This window comes from Quercus lobata, chromosome 11 (genome assembly GCF_001633185.2).
Source record: "Quercus lobata isolate SW786 chromosome 11, ValleyOak3.0 Primary Assembly, whole genome shotgun sequence".
NCBI lineage: Eukaryota > Viridiplantae > Streptophyta > Magnoliopsida > Fagales > Fagaceae > Quercus > Quercus lobata.
The window spans coordinates 28202414-28221829 of record NC_044914.1 but is presented as its reverse complement, the minus strand read 5'-3'; the positions used below and the strand labels follow the sequence as shown (position 1 = coordinate 28221829).

At 34.7% G+C, this 19416-nt stretch overlaps 1 protein-coding gene across 1 annotated transcript; it reads right to left on the bottom strand.

Annotated features, from left to right (window-relative positions):
- Positions 1-6475: 6475 nt before the first annotated feature.
- On the bottom strand, positions 6476-7103 carry LOC115968788 (pathogenesis-related protein 1-like). Its single transcript, XM_031088288.1, has one exon. The coding sequence runs from the start codon at positions 7084-7086 to the stop codon at positions 6604-6606; it is 483 nt and encodes a 160-aa protein (XP_030944148.1). The 5' UTR covers positions 7087-7103; the 3' UTR covers positions 6476-6603.
- Between the last annotated feature and the right edge of the window lie 12313 nt (positions 7104-19416).

The window sequence follows — 19416 nt, the reverse complement described above, 5'->3', positions numbered from 1 at the left end:
TTGTCCTTCACAAATTTTAAATTCCTGCACTTGGCCAAAGTAGCTGCAGAATGGTCCCACATGAAAATCTGAAGGATAGCAAAGTGAAGAGATGAAGTAATCACATAACAAGAATCACCCTCAGTCTCATCTCCATGAAGCTGGTCTAATTGAGAGTAAACATGACCCAAAAACAGAGGGGCCAAAGGATAGGGTACCTTGAGCCAACTTGATTGCCAACAGAAAAAAGGAAGACTTAACTCCGTACCCAGGAAATTCATTAAACAAAAATTTTCTAAGCCAAAAAGCTAGAAAACTGGCCCACCTCACTTCCTTATCTTTCTCACGAGAGAGGGTCATCACCCATCTCCCCATCCTAGCCGGCTTACCACCAGAAGAGGCAGCGCGACCACCAAAATGACCAAACAATTTATCTTCTACCACGAGATCCTCACCAGAAAGATTAATATCAAAGGGGCTCTCGTCACCAAACACCGGAAGGAGGAAGTTATTAACCACATCTTCCAAGGTGATTGTCAATTCACCAGCAAAAAAGAAAAAAGTATGAAGGGAAGGGCACCAACGACGTACCAGATGCCTGAGCCCTTTGGCGTCTCTGAAGCCCTCAAGGTTTCTAAAAATAGCCACTACCTTTAGGATACCGACGCGCTCCAAGCGATCCATAAACTCAGCATCAGACAGTTCTTTGTCTACCCAGATAGGCCAGCCCTGAATTTTCCCGGGGACAAAATCAAAGAAGATAGGAACCGCCTCTCGAATTCCTTGTCTAATCTGAAGATCAAAAATCTCTCTAGGGTCAGGAACCTGGGCATAACCAGCGAAACCCGCTTGGCCAGAAAACATCCAAGCATGAGGGGAAGAAGGAGCCTCACCATGAGATACATGAGGGAAAAATGAACTGGGAAAATACCAAGGATCCCGTAAAGGGAAGGCCGGACGTTCGGTAACCTCGCGAGAATCGCTCGGAGCAGAACCAGAAGAACCTTCACCCTCAAAAGGACTGGGGGTACGCTCTTTCCTCTTTCGGGAAGAAGAAGAGGCCATTGGAACAACGCGTACAATGAGAAGGAAGGAGATTGAAAGTGCGAAAAGGGGGAAGATCGGAGTAACAGGGAAGAAGAGAAAAGGAAAAAGAAACTCAAAGAATGAAAGACTCAGAGAAGCAAAGTGATAAGATGAAACGACTACAATAAAGGCGCAAATAGCAGTTAGGGAAAACAGTTTATGGAAAAACGCGCCAGTCGCCAAAAAATTTAATTTGAAGAAGAGATTAATCAGCGGTTATTAATGAGAAGCAACGGGAAACGAGAAAAGTGGGTAGAGGAGTTTTACCTCAAATACTCAACTGCCACGTCCCGTGCAAAGAGGAAACTATAAAAAGTAATAATTATAAGAGAACGCAACACGCAAAAAGGAGGTGACCAAAAGCAGCAGAAAAGGGCCGGGATCCCAAGTAAAAAAGGAAGGGAACCCAGTAGAAGTTGAGAAAAAGGGGATCCCACGAAAATCTTAGGAAACCTAAATCACTCACGCGTGGGCTTCAGGCAACCCACGAGCTCGGGGGGCTAAATGTTGAGGTCTGAAAAGGATCATAGCGAAATAAGCCTGAAAAGAATAAGTCAAGCCCAAAAGGAAAATTCAAGCTAAGCCCAAAGTAGTAGATACAGTAGAATAAAAGAAAGGCCCAGAGGATCCTGAAGCCCAAAAAAAGAAGCATCCAAAAAAAAAGGACCACGGCAAAGGATAAGAAGCAAGGATCCTTAGGAACCATCAATAGACACGGATCTCTTCAGGCACAAAGAAAAAAGGAAGACTGGGACAGCTCAATAGAAAAAGACAGAAGAAGAAAACAAGAAACAAAAGCAAAAAGAACGCGAGCGACCTCTCATGGCACAGACAAAAAAGGCCTCGGGGAACCAGGACAGGAAATAAGAATGATAACAAACGACTTTCAAAATGGCAGAACAGGATTCCGCCCAGATAGGAAAGAAAAGGGAAAAGTGGAAGACGCCAGAAATGAGGATGCTGAGAAGGGCATACCTCAGCACGTCCCAAAGAAGATGGCCAACCAGGAAACTTTCAAAAAAATCAGAGCTGAAAGAAGGAAAGAATGAGAAAAACGGAAACGGGACTTACCGAGATGATGGAAACAGAACGTGCTCTGTTTGCAAAAGAGCAAAACAGGGGAACCAACGATTCCCCAGGAAGACCAAAAAACTCCATTATAAAAGGAGGGAATGGGTTGTGAAGAAAGGGCAACGAAAAAGAGAGAGAAACACGAGAAAGAAGAAATTTTCTAGAAAAAACTATCAGAAAATCTGTGGAGAAGAGAAAATACTAAGGGAAAACAAATATTGCTTCCCGGTATCCTGTAAAAGCCACTATTGCATATACTCGGATTCAACGAGAATCAAATTTTGCAAGTTTTGAAGGCTGAAATAGCCATTCAAAACTGTAATTTTTGAGCTTGATTGAACCTTGTATCACGTCTTAGTGAGCTTTCTGTAATCCAACAGATAATATATTAATGAAACATGCTTCATATTTCCCAGGATCCCCTCAGCATTAATTTCTTATCGCTTTGCTAATCCTGTTTCTTTTCTTTCGAATTTATCTTGTTAATCTTTGGCACTCTTTGATATCTTTGCTTGTCATTTTTTTTTATATTGTCAGGAGTATTCTCTGCATCCCACTTGATTCTTAAACAGCTCGTTAGCTGCGGTGAGTCAAGCCCCGGTTCACCAAATCCTCCTTTTCATTTAGGTCCGGGATCCTTGGGCCTGAGTGTCACGAAAAAGGCACTCTCACACCCAGCAAGAAAAAGAAGAGAAAAACTTAGCGACTTCTCATAGCACAAGTGGGTAGCACCTCGAGGAACCAGAATGAAGAAGTATAAAAAAGGGAGTAGCAGCGAAAGACTTTCAAACCGGGGAATTCTGCCCATTTGAGAAAAAAAGATAAAGAAGAATGACGGCCAAAAGCTGGACCGTGAAGAACGTGACCTCAGCATACTCCGAAATAGGTAGTCAGCCATGGACTTTCAAAGAAACAACTAAAAGGAAGGAAAGAATGAAGAACAGGGAAACTGAACCTTCTGGGAGATGGGCACAACACATACTCTGGTACCCAGGGGGCAAAACAGGGGAATCAATAGTTCCCCTAGGACTCCAGAATAACACTATAAAAAGGGAGGAATGATTGCGAAGAGGGAAGAGGAATTTTTGACAAGAGAATCATTGAGAAAGTTCTGTCGAGAAGAAAACTCAGAGAAAACTAGTAAAATTACTTCCCAGTATCCTAGAAAAAGCCATTATAACACATACTCGGATTCAAAAAGAATCAAATTTTGCAAGTCTTAGAGGTTTGAATAACCATCTAAGACTGTAATTTTTGAGCTTGCTTGAACCTTGTATCACGTCTTAGTGAGCACACTGTAATCATAATAAAGAAAAATCCAATGAAATATTCTCTACTGATTTGAGGATCCCTAACCATTACTTTGTGCTTTTACTGTTTATTTTTTGCATTACCTTGCTGTTTTGATTGTTGTCCAATACAAATATCCATATTTGTTAGTTTATATGTATTGTAGGAAGTATGCCCTGTGCACCACTTGATTCTTAAACAGTCCCTTTAGCTGCGATGAATTAAAGCCCAGTTCACCAAACTACAACTATTCGGCCCAGGATCCTTGGGCCTGAGTGTTAGAGAAAAAACACCCTCACACATGTTAAGAACATTAAGAACATATAATTTAATGATTAAATTTTCAAAATATATAGCAATATTAGTTTTTTTCTAATGGGAGTTGTAAACCAAGTTATCTTGTGATCAAACATTATATTGCCTTCCATCAACCTAATACTAACATGATTGGGTACTAGGGAGTAGGGACCATGACAAAGTTGCAAAGTGCCGTGTTAGAACATGTGAGGGTCCTTTTGGACAGTACCCAGGCCCAAGTAGAAATAAGGATCCTGGGCCCTTTAACAAGGATCTTGGGCCCTTTACTTGTTGTTTTGGTGGACTGGGCTTGGTTCACTGTAGCTAAATGGGGCTAATTACAAACCAAGTTGTGTGCAAGTCACATAAAGCTCCTTAAGACTAAAATGCGATTCCTCCTAAGTAATACAAAATACCATTATACGTGTTTTAGTGTCATAAAATGATCCTTTACTCTTACAAAATAAGTAAAATAAATATTCATAATATTCACAATGAGAAAGAGATTGAAATAGAATATTTAAGGCTTATTTTTTATTGTATAAACATTTAAAGGAGTTCCTTCATTTGGTACCCCGGGCATACTGTCGTGGGATCCCGGGGCATACTAGGCCTATAAGAACCCAGAATGCTGATTCTCTGAACTATATGATCTTTCTCTATGCTTATTATGCAATAGAGTTTTGTCCTTTCCCTTTACCTCTATAGGTCCTGCATAAAAAACACACTATACAATACACATATCTTCAAATAATTATTAGTTTCTTAGATTAGGATATACATTTTAATACATATACAAATGAATTTCATGAGAATGATTCAGTCAAGAGGATTCTGGCCCAAATTCTCAATTCTCACAGACTTAGTGTCTTTGCACAAGACTTGTGGGATTGGGAACTCAAGTCCAAGTGGCTTTGCTTAGGCATTGTCTTCCAAGATAGTTAGGTGAGAAGGATTTTTGTGGGAAAGAGTGATATCTAATATGTGCATGTTTTGGCATATGTTTTTTTGGAGGCTAAGTGTGTCCAAGGCCCAAGTTGAAGTGAGGACCCTGGTAAAAAGACTTAGCTTTTGGCTGAATAAAAGGAAAACTAGCAAGCTAGAATATATGTATTGAATAGTAAGAAAGCAGCAAAGGAAAATAATGTAATAAAGAAACTCACGAAATAACTATTAAGGATCCTCTAATCACTATGAAATATTTCATTATTTTTCTTAATTATGGATTACAATATGCTCACTAAGATGTGTTACAAGGTCCAAGTAAGTTCAAAAATTACAGACTTAGATGGCTATCTAAGCCTCTAAGACTTGCAAAGTTTGAATCCCTTTGAATCTAAGTATGTTCTATAGTGGCTGTTTCTGGGTTACCGGATGTTGTTTTCTTTCTTTGAGTTTTTAACAGAGTTTTCTCAATGATTCTTATTCTGATTCACTATTACTGAATCCCCTTTCAATGTTGGCTGCCTTCCCCTTTTATAGTGTCATTTTAGGATTCAGGGTACCACTGATTTCCCCCCCCCCCCCTTTTGCCTCCCTAGGTACTAGAGCCTCTGTTATGCCAACCATTCTGATAGCTGACTCTTTCTCTGTTTCTCATAATTTTCTTCTTTTATTCCTGTTTTCCTAAAAGACACTTGCTGACTTTCCATTCTGGGGTGTCCTTGGAGAGCTAACATTCACCCTCTCTTCTTTCAAGGCTTTTTACCTTTTAGACTCAGCTTTTTGGATGTCCTACTTGTTGTCATTTTTCCCAAGTGAGCAGAATCCATTCCTACTGGGTTGAAGGTTTTCCCAACCACTTCCCTTTATAGTTCTTCATTCTGGATTTCCCAAGGTACCAGCCTTTTGTTCATGAATTGTCACTTTCCAAGTTTTCTTGTTCTTTACTGCACCACTGGGTGCTTGAGAAAGACATATCTGTTCTTTGTTTCTTGTATTTCGTGGTACCCCTTTTAAGTTGTCTCAATCCCACTTTAGCTGTGCTACACGTCCCGAGGATCTTGAGCCTCTACGTATCCTAGCCTAGTTCTTTCACTGGATTTTGCTGGATTTTTAATGGCCTTTTTGCTGGAAATTTGAACATACATAGGGCCTTGATGTTGATTCTTCTTGATGCACGAATTGGGCTTTCTTTACTTTTCATGGAATAGGTTTTCTTGTGAAATTTTGGATCTCAACAAAACGATTAAAAATAAGGATGCATTACAAGTAAACCATGACCACAAAGACAAATTTGGTGGGTGGTATTTATATATATCCCCTGCCGTGAGAAATCTTCGTTGTCCCAACCAAGGTCTCATTTCATTTACTAGAAAAATCAATTTACAAGTATCAAATTACAAGAGTAAAAGTCTTTATCCAGGAAGCATTTGATCTTTGTTTAAATTCATTCTCCATAAAAAAATAAAAATGTCTCCAATTATACCCCAATATGCAAATAAGATGAATTTCCACCAACAAAAGATGGATGGCTTTTTGTTTTTTTTTTTTTTTTTTTTGAGAATCAAAAGATGGATGACTTTGTAATTCATTTTATCCCTTTTCTCCTAAAATATAGCATAAGTATGAATAAAAATACTTTCTTCCACTCTTAGTGTTTTAATCTATAGTCTACAAACTGCGTTATATCAAGTGCAAAGTGTATGATTCTTTTCCCGTTTTCAATTTTGATTATGTTATATCTTATATCTAAAAAAATAAAAATAAAAAGGGGACCTGATTACTTTTTATGGAACAGAGACAATGAACGTTGAGAATATATTGAAACATTAACAATATGATAGAAGGTTTTTATTATTTAATTATCATTAAGCACTTTTAGGTAATAGATGGAGATGCTTGTAGTAGCAGCTATATAGGTAGTAAAACATATAGCTCTTAGTAAGGCCGCTCGTTATTGTAGTTGCCAGGAGGATCATAGTTGCAACCAATGAATGTCCCACCATTGTTGCACCTCACTTTAGCACATCCAAGACGAACCGAGTTGCGCCAAACCACCTGAGTATAGTGCAGGCACTCCCCACCAACACAAGAGTTAGAGTTGTAGTCATAGTTGGCTTTCTCGTCGACCCACATCTTCACTGCATCTGTGCCTGAGAGGTCAGCGCTGCCCCATGCAATGTTTTCACCATATTTTCCACCGGAGTGCACAAGATTGCAATCTCCAATACGCTGATTAGCATAGTTCTGTGCATATGCCGCTACAGTGTCATCCCAAGTCAGAGATGGAACTCCCACGTCTGCACGGGCTGCATTGTGGGCATTAAGGTAGTCTTCTTTGGAGTCTTGGGCAAGGGTGAGATGGACTAGGGTTATGCCGATGAGAAAAACAAAAGCTAGTGAAATCTTACACAACCCCATTTTAGTGCAAAGCAAAATCTTAAGTGATTGGTGGAGAAATAAGGTTTGTGCATGAGGTATATATAGGGAATTAGGGATATACATAGTGTGCAAAATGGTGTGATGAACATTGGAAGTAATGGTAGAATCAATGTTCAAAAGCACAACGCGAAAAACGTTGGAGGAACTAGAATGACCAAAACAACCCTTGAACAGTATTTGCTAATGACATAATAACTATATAATAGTTGGTTAAAATATTTCATTCGAAGAAAGCATAATCAATTCTACATATATAATGAAATTCCATTCGAATTTCAATCTTGACTCTTGACCTTGACTTTAAACAAGAATATATTTTGCGCTACCCGGTTCTTTAGAAACAATTGCTGGTAGCAAACCTTTTTAATTTTGAAATTGAAATAACATAGTACTACGTCAAGTCACAGTTCGAAATTTCATAAGATATTCTTAAAAGGCAACTAATTAAGTATTTAATAATATATTAAGTCCTTTTTTTTTCTTAAATAGCTACATTTTCAAGAGCAACAACAAACAAAATTATTTATTTACACATATTATTATAATTTATGTAATTCTGTTTTTATTTAAATTCTAATACATCTGTATGTGCATGTGTGCATCACACACACAGACAGAGAGAGAGAACAAAGACATGTTTGTATAAATAGTAACATTCACATGGAACTAGAACATATTGATTTAAATTATTTTATTGTCATGGAGTATATAATAACATTAAAATAGTTATGTTTATTTATTTATTTATTTTTAATGTCCATATAAAATATCATTTATAGTACGCATATTTTACTAACTATTTGTAAAGTAAATTAAATTAAAGACTTTCAGTTACTTATACATACAATATCAGAAGAAACCACATTTGCCATACATGCGAAAGTACTCTAAACTTTTTGTATTATATTTGTATAAAAATAATTTAACTTTACTAAATTTCAATATTTTTATTATATTCTTTATTCTTTTTAATCTATTAATGTTTTGGGTAAATTGAATAATTAGATTTTACTGTCCTTTCCCTCAAAATATAAAAAAATAAAAATAAAATATTTTACTGTCCATATATAATATGTATGTATGCATGTATATTAGATTTTAGATGAACAAAAATAAAATCATATTAAATTATAATAATTAATATGATACAATAAATAATAATAATTTTTTTAGCTAAGTGACAAGGAAAACATGAAACTCCTTCAATAACTTGTTATATGTATTCCCATAATAAAAAAAAAAAAAAATTGTTATATGTATTGTTTGAAAACGCAACTAAAAATTGAGGTGATGTATATATTAAATGCTTAATTAGTTGATTTTTATATAATATCTTATCAAATCATATTAAGATAATATAAGTATATTATTAAGTATTTCAATAGAATAAAATAAATAACTTTAACATTATATAACTATTCTTTTAATTAACCTAAAAACTCTTAAGAGTTTTTTGGGCATATGATTTTTGAAAGAGTAGTTCTACGTTTAGAATATATTCAAAAAAATTAAATAATAAATCATAAGTGACAAGTTATTATTGGTAGGTAAAAAAGTAATATTAGTGGAGTCTCTAGATTAGAACAAATAATAGTCCACCACTTAGAATTTTATGTGAAAATATTATGTAAATAGCATTACTCTTTTTAAAATGAGCCATTAAAATTTGTGTTTTGGGAAAATGTAAAAAGTACTACAAATTTTATTACATAAATAAAGCTCACAATCTTATTGGTGAGTTTCAAGCGCCTCATAAATGAATAGTTGAATTGTTTATTTGTGTGTGATGCACACATGCACATACCATAGAAAAATTCACATTTAAAAAAATTTATTTATAGAGTTTCAACCTATATCTTCCGCTTTTGATGATTGTAGTTTTTATCATCAAACCAAGACATTAATCAGTTTTGGGATAGGTAGGAATTGAATTTTAAATTTCTTATTCAACCATAAAAAATTTTACCAGTGAAACTAACCAGAACCTAAAAAAAAATTGTTAGTAATAAAAGAATTTTTTATTTGTGTTTTGTAACAAATCAGCTTGTGAGAAATCAATGCAGTTAACATAAATAAATTTTAGAAAAAAAACCAATTCCACAACTATTCCATATGACTAACTTTGTGTGGTGACTACCGCACACCCTTGGTGCGATGGTCACTCTATAATTATAAGTATTTGTGAGGTGTGGGGGGGGGTAAGGACCGAAGTTCAAGTTTTCAGGAAGGAGATTCACACATATATACACTTAGATTAAATTAGAGTAGAATTCTATCTTGTATCAAAAATAAATAAATAAAACTTTGTGTGGCAAAAGAAACGTAATGGATTCGTATAAAAAGTAACGGTAACTAATTGCAATCTATTACATATATTATATAGGATAGATGTGAAAATCGAGCATAAATTACCTCACAGTCGTACTTTTTGACCAGCATATAAAAGCTTACCTAGAAAGCCTGTCTAATAATTACATGGAAGTAACAGCGCATTTTCTTGCAGAAAATGAGCCGAGTCTGCTAGGACCAAACTTTTCTTAGTGCTTGGTTCAGCTTTCATACTAGAATTGTTGCTATCCTGTGATTAAACATTGCCTTCTACCAACCCAAAATGTGTCGTGTTACACATACTAACTCGGCTCAGTACTAGACTCGACTAGTTCGTATAAAAAGTAACGGTAACTAATTGCAATCTATTACATATATTATATAGGATAGTTGTGAAAATCTCGCATAAATTACCTCACAGTCGTACTTTTTGACCAGCATATAAAAGCTTACCTAGAAAGTCTGTCTAATAATTACATTTGAAGTAACAGCGCATTTTCTTGCAGAAAATGAGCCGAGTCTGCTAGGACCAAACTTTTCTTAGTGCTTGGTTCAGGTTTCATACTAGAACAATTGTTGCTATCTTGTGATCAAACATTGCCTTCTACCAACCCAAAATGTGTCGTGCTGGACTCGACTAGTTGGGACCATGAGAGAGCTTCAAATTGCCGTGTTAGAAAGGTTTAATATAAGGATTCATTATTACACAGACAAACCATAACCACCGGTATAGACTTGATATTCTCCTCTCTAGCTATTACGGTCATTACCTCCAAATCTTTACAGCTAACTTGGAACATTTCTCAAAAAACAAAAACGAAAACCACAAAACTTGGTATATTTTGGGATTGTTTGGTAACATTGTTCTAATAATGTTGTTTATATTTTTTAAAAATACGTGTGAGTGAAAAAGTGTGTAAAAATATGTGTAATATTGTTTAAAAATTAAAAATATGTGTTTAAACACATCTACTAAACGGACTCTTCCTGTTTCACAAATCTCATCATAATGTCTAATGCATATGCAACCATTTATGCCTTGAGAAATCTTCATCGTCGTTTTGTATTTGCGTCAATCCCAGTGGTTTTTTAATTTTAAATTAATAATAATAATAATAATAATAATAATCTATTTGTTTACTTTTCTATTTGGAACTATATATTAGGTGAATCTAGAAAGCACATGCTTGTCCGTTAGGTCGTTATCCAAGACTTAAAAATGGTCAGGCCGATTCTCACAAAAAAAATAAAAAAATAAAAAAATAAATAAAAAAGAGAAAGAAAGAAAGAAAAATGAAAAAAGAGAAAGGGTCCGGTCAATCGCTAACCACCAATCACGGGAAACTGAGTGATCATAGACTGGACCTAGCCATGTGGATGTGACTGACTTTTTTTTCCTTCTGCATGATCCATACAATTGTGAATGGTGAATATTTTTGTTTTTTGATAATTTTTTAATTACATGTTTGTTAGATAATCACTCGTAATTGTATAAATTAATAATTTATAATATTAGATTGGGAATAATTGTGGTCTCAAAAAGGAAAATTAAAAGCTCGTTCAGTAAAAGAATTTGAATAATGTTGTTTATAGCATTTTAAAATAAACATTGATAAAAAAATGTATAATACTATTTAAAAATTGAAAATAAGTTATTTAACAATGGCCTAAATGCTCTACTTTTGAAACTAACATCGCCTTTTTTTTTTTTTTCTTCTTTTTCTTTTTCTTTTTTTATTTTAGTGGGAAACAAACACAAACATCACGTTCTAAAGGGCCCTAGGCTACACGCCATACTGAAAAAAAGACAAGAATGCATAGTAGGTACAACGTAAATATCTCCCTTGAAAAAGTTAAAGAATACACGAGTGATGATGGCAGCCCGATATTTTTTTATTCTCTCCTAATTTTCAGTTGAAAAAGTTTACTAATTTTTCAATAAACTATGGTTACAAGTTATGATATCAAATCATAGCCACATGTGAAGGAAAAAAAGGAAAAAGGAAAAAAAAAGAGGTATTTAATAAAATATTCAATTTAAAATAAAAAGGATAAATAAGGAAAGGAAAAAAAAAATCTTGAAATTTTGAAATTTTTTATGCAACTTCTATAACCAAGGAAATTATTGTGTACTCCCGGAGTACCATAAATGCGTATTTCATCCTCTTACATAAATGATAAATCTTACTAATTAAATTCATGATGGGACCCACTATTCATGTGAGAGGGGGGAGTACGCATTTATGATACTCTAGGAGTACCTAATAATTTTTCCTATAACGGTTGGGAGCAAATCTTGAAATTTTGAGGAATATTTTAGTCATTTTAGATATTTTCATCATTTCAATATTTTTGAAGGAATAATTTTGTTATTTTTGTAGTTTAGGATCATTCAATCATATTGGATAGATGGAGCATGATATTCAATTTTGTAAGGGTATTTTGGTACGTAATTTCAAGATTTTACTAAAATCTCTATCATTTGGAGCTTTTAATTTAGATTTAGGTGGAGCTTGATGTTTTATTTGATGCAAAGCGAATAACCTTACCAAGGCTTAACATGTTGTAAATCCTCTTGAATGAGAGGTATTTTTAAGGCATTTTTGTCATTTTTGAGATTTTTGAATATCTTTTCCATTTTGTATGTTATAAGGCTGTTGTATGTTTAGGTGAGTTATCTAGTCAACCTGTCCTTCAGAGGTGTGTAAAACATTTTCAAACCTTAGGCATTGTTTGGTTGGAAGAGAGGAAACGTGGAAGGATGGAAAATTGGGAGGATAGAAAAGTTTTGGTTTTCCCTCATGTGTGTTTGGTTGGAGAAGTGGAAAAGTGGGAGGGTGGAAAACTCATTTGTTTGGTTAGAGAGAAAAGTGGGAGGATGGAAAATGTAGTTTATATGAATTAACTATTATGTCCTTGTTATAACAAAATATTAAAGGGTCTAATAAGTGTGAAAAATATGTATAAATTATAAATAAAAACCATATATGAGAGCAAGCAAAAACTGGGTAAAATGAATTAAGAGAGAGAGAGAGAGAGAGAGAGTTACAGTTGTGAAGAACCTGGAGACCGTTACCTGTGAAGAACTCTGAGAATATATGGGAAAAAATAAATAAATAATCAAATAGCAAAGGGTTTAATAAAAATAAAATAACAAAACACCAAAGGGTCTAATAAGTGTGAAAAAATATGTATAAACTATAAATAAGAAACATAGCTATTTAGAGCAAGCAAAAACTGGGTAAAATGAATTAAAAATAAATAAATAAATAAAACTTACAGCTTGTGAAGAACCTAGAGACCGTTTAGGGAATATATGGAAAATAATAAATAAATAAGTATATTTTTGAGAATCAAATAAATAAATAAGTAATCAAATAGCAATAAAACGAGGACAAGGCGCGCGCGCGCGCACACACACACACACACACACACACACACACACACACACACACACACAAAAAACAACGGGGAAAGGAAAGAGGAGAACGTGGAGATGTGCTGTGTGTAAAGATGAGGGTATTTGTGTAATTTACCACTCACATAATCTTTTCTCCTTAGTTTTCCTCCCAAATTGGGAGGACAAAATTTGGTGGGCCTGGAGGAAAAATTTTCCACACCATTTTATTTCCCACTTGTTTTCTCTCATGAACCAAATAAGAGAAAATTTCATTTTCCACTCTATTTTTCTCTTCTTCTTTTGCATCTTCCTTGTTTTCAACCCAATCAAACAGGGCCTTAGAGCAAGTATTTTTCTTGATCAAAAGGAAATGATTTCATTTTACTGAAACTTTCAACCAATCCAAATTCCCAAAAATAAGAAATACATTTTTAAAAAAAATTACGTCAAAGCAAATGAACCATAGAAAAAAAAAAAAGCTTAAGTCCATGAATTGGCATATCAAATTGTAGGGTAAATTTTTTCAATTTTTGGTAAAAGGAAAATGATTAGAAAATTCTTGTGTCCACGCTACACATTAGCCTTAGGCTGATTTTAAGTCATATCACTATGAACTGGACAAATTTGTTTCAAATTTCAATAAAAACACAGAAGACATGCGTCATTCTTAAATCAAAAACTTCATGGACTAGTTTGACCAGATATTATTTAGTTTATTATGGATAGATTTTTATTTTTATTTTAGGTAGTATATTACAACTAAATAAGTTTTCAATCCCGCACTCGCTTATTAAAAGCCTCCATGTAAAATGGGAAAAATTATCTAGTCGAACCTGTCCTTACTAGCAATGCTGAAAATAGAAGGCCTCAACAAAGCCTAGCCATGGAATGAAATACATTTAAAAAAAAAAAAAAAGTTATCTGATGCATCAAAGGATTTGAAAACCGGTCAAAATTCTTTTTTTCCTCCATGATCTCTTGCCTGATTTGTTCTCATATTTTTTATATTTCCCTTCTCTGTGTATCACCTCTAATCCACCATTCGATGTTCTCCAGGTCAAAAATATAATTTAACCTCATACCTCTTACAATCCAAGCCTAGGGATGATGTTACACTAGAAAGTGTCATGTCAAATAGGAAGTCTAGCTCCGAATACACTTATAGATATTCTCACTAACAAACTTTCTCACTTAAAAAATGAAAAAAGAAAAAAAGAAGAGATCTTTTTCTAACTCTCACACATACCAATTAATGATAAATAGTGATAAATTATTTTCCTTCCACATAAAAGGATTTTTATACATTGTATCCCTATCATACCAATTGTAACTTGCAATTGCGTCATGATGCATGTGTTTTAAGTACCAAAGATTTTAATTAATAATTTCATCAATTTGGTTTGGAAATGTTAAACACTCCTAACTATTGCTTGTAAGCCATTGAACCAGGTGCTAAAGCATGGGTGTTCTGTATTCATTGAGCAATAATGGTTGTAATTGTATAGCGGTAAACATATATATCTTTGGGACACCAATCAAGACTGTTAAGCCCATAAGTCCGCACAGTTGTTTATGTACCAGTTGAAGATTTCTTAGGTACTGCCTACTATGACATCTACTTCTTCGATTGGAACTTCAGGCTAAGGAGTTACTTAGAAGGCTGCCAAGATATCAATATCATTGGTTGAGAAAGTAATCCAAATACAAAATATATTAATTGGAAAATTCTTAACTTTTGTTTAAGAACTTAGATCGATGTTAAGGCCTAGATCAATATTGTTAACATCAAAAACAATAATAAAATTACCAAGACAGGGTGAATAATGATAAAATAATCCAGAAAAAAATAAGATAAAAAAAATTCGTGAAGATTAAAAAAATTAAGCCATCTCTATATCTAATTATTTTCAACTCCCCAAAACAGTTTGTCACTTATTAAGCCCTTTCTAGTCTCTAGTGCCTAGGTCATTTATATAGGTTAATCAATCTTTAGCAACAGTTAATATGACCTTGTTCAGTGAGACAGGGACAAAGCTAACTACCTTGTCACATGAGGAGGAATAGATTTTTTTTTTTTTTTTGGGGGGGGGGGGGGTGGGGGGGAGAGGAGCAGGGGTTCCTGGCCGTCCAAAACTTAGGGAGCTTCTTGTTTTGCCTTTTCAAATAAGCCAAAATGATAATATCCAAAAAGGTTTCTTATAATTGACTGTTCCACAAAAATTATTATCCTTTTTATACTTGTCCTCTCCCGTCCGCTTTTTAAGAACTGTGGTTCAAACCTTAAGTTAAAGCAACTTGTTAAACAATCGAGGTATACATTCTAAAAAATAGGTTAACCAACTTTGTGGTTGTTCAAAAGAAATAATTTCTAGCATATCACTTTGCTTCATTGAGACTTGAGAGTCACACGACCATAGTTCAAGAATCAAGTCAAAGCTAAGGCAATGCTCGTCAAACCAAAATATTATAGGCGGAGCTTTATATTAAGAATGAACTTGAGCTTGAATTGAATTTCTTAGACTCTTACTATGTTTAGGGTGTGTTTGTTTGGAGGTGAAAATGGTAGTTGAAAATTTTTGGAGAAAAAATGAGAAGAAATTTTTTTTTTTTTGAGTGTGTTTAATTGGGTGGAAGGAAGGAAAATAAATTATGGAGCCCAAGTGTTTTTTCCTTAGGCCTACCAAAATGTTTTCTTCTCAAAATAGAGAGAAAACTGAAAAAAGAAAATGAGGCTGTTTAATGGAAAAAAATGTTCTTATACACTTGCACATGGGCTTTGTCCGTACATTGCTCTTCCTCACTTTTTTTTCTCTCTCATGGACGTTGCCTCCTTTTATTTATTTTTTTCCTCCCTCCTAGACGTGCCTCTTCTTCTTCTTCTTCCTTTTTTTTCTTCCCTCATTGCACGTTCTTTCCTTTTTATTTTATTTTATTTATTTAAGTGTACGTTGCTCATATATATATATATATATATATATTTGCTTCTTCTTCTTTTTGTCACTTTTTTTGTTTTAATTGGGCATCATTTTTAATAAGTACACATGAGTAAATTTATACAAACTCACTTTTTCCATACCTATATTTTTTCACTCCCAACCAAACAAAAATGAGGAAAATAAAAATCTTTTCTATCCTCCCACTTTTCCATCCTCTCACCATTTTTTATCCTCACTTTTCTACTCTTCCAAATAAACGGACCCCTAAAGTTAACTGAAAGGCTAGCCTAATTGATTATACCACATTTATATTAGACATACTCACAATATATTTGCATAGCTGATGTGATTCAAATCCGACCACCAAAAAAGAAACAGAGGATGGTTTTGATGCATATGTGTGATTTGTGGTGGGTTGGGAACAATAATACATGGAAGACAAAAATACACTTTTAGTCCATATATTTTGAACCTATTCTCATTTTGGTCCCTAATTTGATATTACGCCTATGTCAGTCCCTGAAATCAGAAAATCATTTCCGTCTTGGTCCCTGCCATCATCTTAGAAATGGAAAAAGTATACGTGGCAAACAAAATGCACTATTGGCATAATAAATGCTAACGTGGCTAATAAAATAATAATAATAAATTATATTTTGCATTTTTTAAATGCTACATCAATATTTAAATTAATAAAAAAAGTCAGCTCAGAAAATTTAAACCAAAAATAAAATAAATTAAAATTAGGTTTTTTTTGGTCAAAAATCACATTTTTGTCCCTACATTTTCAGGCGATTTCCACTTTGGTCCCTAAATTTTATTTTTACCGTTTTTAGTCCATATCCTGAAAAACACTTCCCGTTTTGGTCCATGTTGTTATATCAGAAATGGAAAATGCACACTTGGCAAACGTCATAATTAAAAAATATTAAAATAATGTCCAAAATATTAAAATAAGGTTGGCATTGGAATCAATAGGCTGATCGAACTTAGCAAGCCAGAGCTTCCCGCTCGCTGAGCAGATCAGTGGCATCGTCGGTGACGTAATTGTAGGTCAATCAACATCCGCACACATAAGTCCTCGTTAGCATCGTGGTGGTGAAACCTCCCTATGACTTCACATCAAAGAGCGAGCCAAAGTAGAGCAGATTCAGAAGATCATCCACAAGGCCAAGGTCAGATTTGTCATTCCGGTTCTGCTCATCAGAGGAGGAGGCGGTGGATTTGTAATTGTTGTTGTTGTCGTCGTGGTTATGGTTGTTATTGGTTTCGGTGTCGTTGGCGGTGGAATCGGAGGGGGAGAGGTGGAGGCGTTGAGTGGAAAGAGAGAGCCCTTCGACGACAGCTTGGGCGAGAGGCTGGTGGAGCTTGTTGAGCTCATCGATGAGAGCTAAGACGACGGGTTTCAAGCGGAGGACTTCTTCTTGCTCCTTGTTGATCGGTTTGCCTTGAGCGATGGCTCCTTCCATTTGAGTTATGTGGTTGAGCTTTTTGCACAGCGTGCAGAGGCACTTGTTGATTAGGTTCTGGACATTATTTTAATATTTTTTAATTCTGCCGTTTGTCATGTGTGTATTTTTCGTCTCTGATATAACAGCAGGGACTAAAACGGGAAGTGTTTTTCAGGATAGAGACTAAAAGCAGTAAAAATAAAATCTAGGGACCAAAGTGAGAATCGCCTGAAAATGTAGGGACAAAAATGTGATTTTTGCCTTTTTTTTTTACTTTCATTATTTTTTTTTCGTAAGAACATGTTCTTCCCAAATCCAAGAAATAAACCCAGCAACCAAACCAATCTCTAGCAAACCTCAACTCCAAATCCAGTAACCAAATCTAATCTCCACCAAATACAGAAAAACAAGAAATAAATGAAAGAAACCAAACCAAATCATAAGTAAACCGAATAAATAAACCCATAAAACAGTAACCAACTCAATCTCCAGCAAACCTATAAACCCAGAATTTTTCTTGGGAAACAAACACACAAAAAATACATAAAAACAAACAACTCCACGTTCTCTCCAAAAACCAAAAACACAAACAAACCCAGAACAAGAGTAAGGATACCCAGCACACTTCACGTTCTCACAATCAAACCCACCACCACCATCAATTAAGAGCAAGTCGAACCCAACATAAAGAAATCCAGAACAAGAGCAAACCTAGGGATCAAAACAGAACAGATCAAAGTCAGACCACCAATTTGCAATCCATATGAATAGATCAGACCACCAATCACCACCATTGCCACCGATCAATCACCAATGGACACATCAAGCCACCGCAACCCACGCCAACAACAAACCCAACCAATGATCCACCCCTACCACCACCGAACTGACTACCACTTCACAACCACTACACCAATTTGAGCCCATCTCTTTCTTTGGAGAATCTAGCCTTTTGCCCTTGTTTGGCAATATGCCCCTGTTTGCAAACTATATAGGGGAGTGCCCCTGTTTCGGTACTTGATAACACTAAAATCGAGTTACTTAAAGAACTCGATTACATTAAAATCGAGTTATGCCTGATCAAAAAAAAAAAAAAAAAAAAAATGCATAGAACTCAATTTTAGGGAGATCGAGTTCTAAAACGCCACTATAGGGCTAAAAATGCCACAACAGGGCTCCCTCAACCTGCCATGGGACAATCACACTTATGGAAAAAAAATTTGCAGGAAAACGCCGCTATAGGACTTTAAAACGTCACTATAGGGCTAAAAAAGTGCCACCATAGAGCTCCCTCAACTTGCCATGGGACAATCACGCTTAGAAAATTTTTTTTGCAAGAAAACGCCGCTATAGGGCTTTAAAATATCACTATAGGGCTTAAAAACGCTACTATAGGGCTCTTTGAACTTGGTATGGGTAATCACACTTATTAAAAAAATTGCAGAAAAATGGCGCTATAGGACTTAAAAACACCACTATAGGGCTCCCTAAACCTTGTATGGATGATTACACTAAAATTTTTTTTGCATGGAACTCGATTTCCAAGAACTCGAGTTCCATGCATTTTTTTTTTTTTTTTTTTTTTTTTAAGTTTGATCGGGCATAACTTGATTTTCTACAAATTGAGTATTTAATTGAAACTCGATTTTAAGGTAATCGAGTATCAAAACAATGGCACGGCCCTATATAGTTTGGAAACAAGGGCATATTGCTAAATTTTTTTTTTTAAAAAAGGGGTAAAATGCCAGAATCTCCCTATTTCTCTAAACCTAGATCAAAGCTAGATCCCAAAGAAAAAGCTGAAAGAGAGAGATCTTGTTCGAGAAAACGAAGATCGGTCAGATCGTTTGGATCTTTGGTTCCGTTAATGGATTTTGAAAATTGGTCACCACAGCTCCCAGTATAGTTTTTGATCCCGGAGGTTTTGTGAATGGGTTTATTATTTGGATGTGGGAACCAAGTTTATTTGAAGCTAGAGTTTTTGTTAATGGGTTTTGTGCACGGCTTGTTATCTTCAGATTTCAAAGTTTTTTTTTTTTTTTTTTAATAATATATTTTATTTTAATTAAATTATTATTTTTAATTAGATTAATGTTTAAATTTAAATTTTAAATTATTTTAATTTTCTGAGCTGGTTTTTTTTATTTATATTAATTTAAATGTTGACGCGGCATTTAAAAAATGCCAAATATAA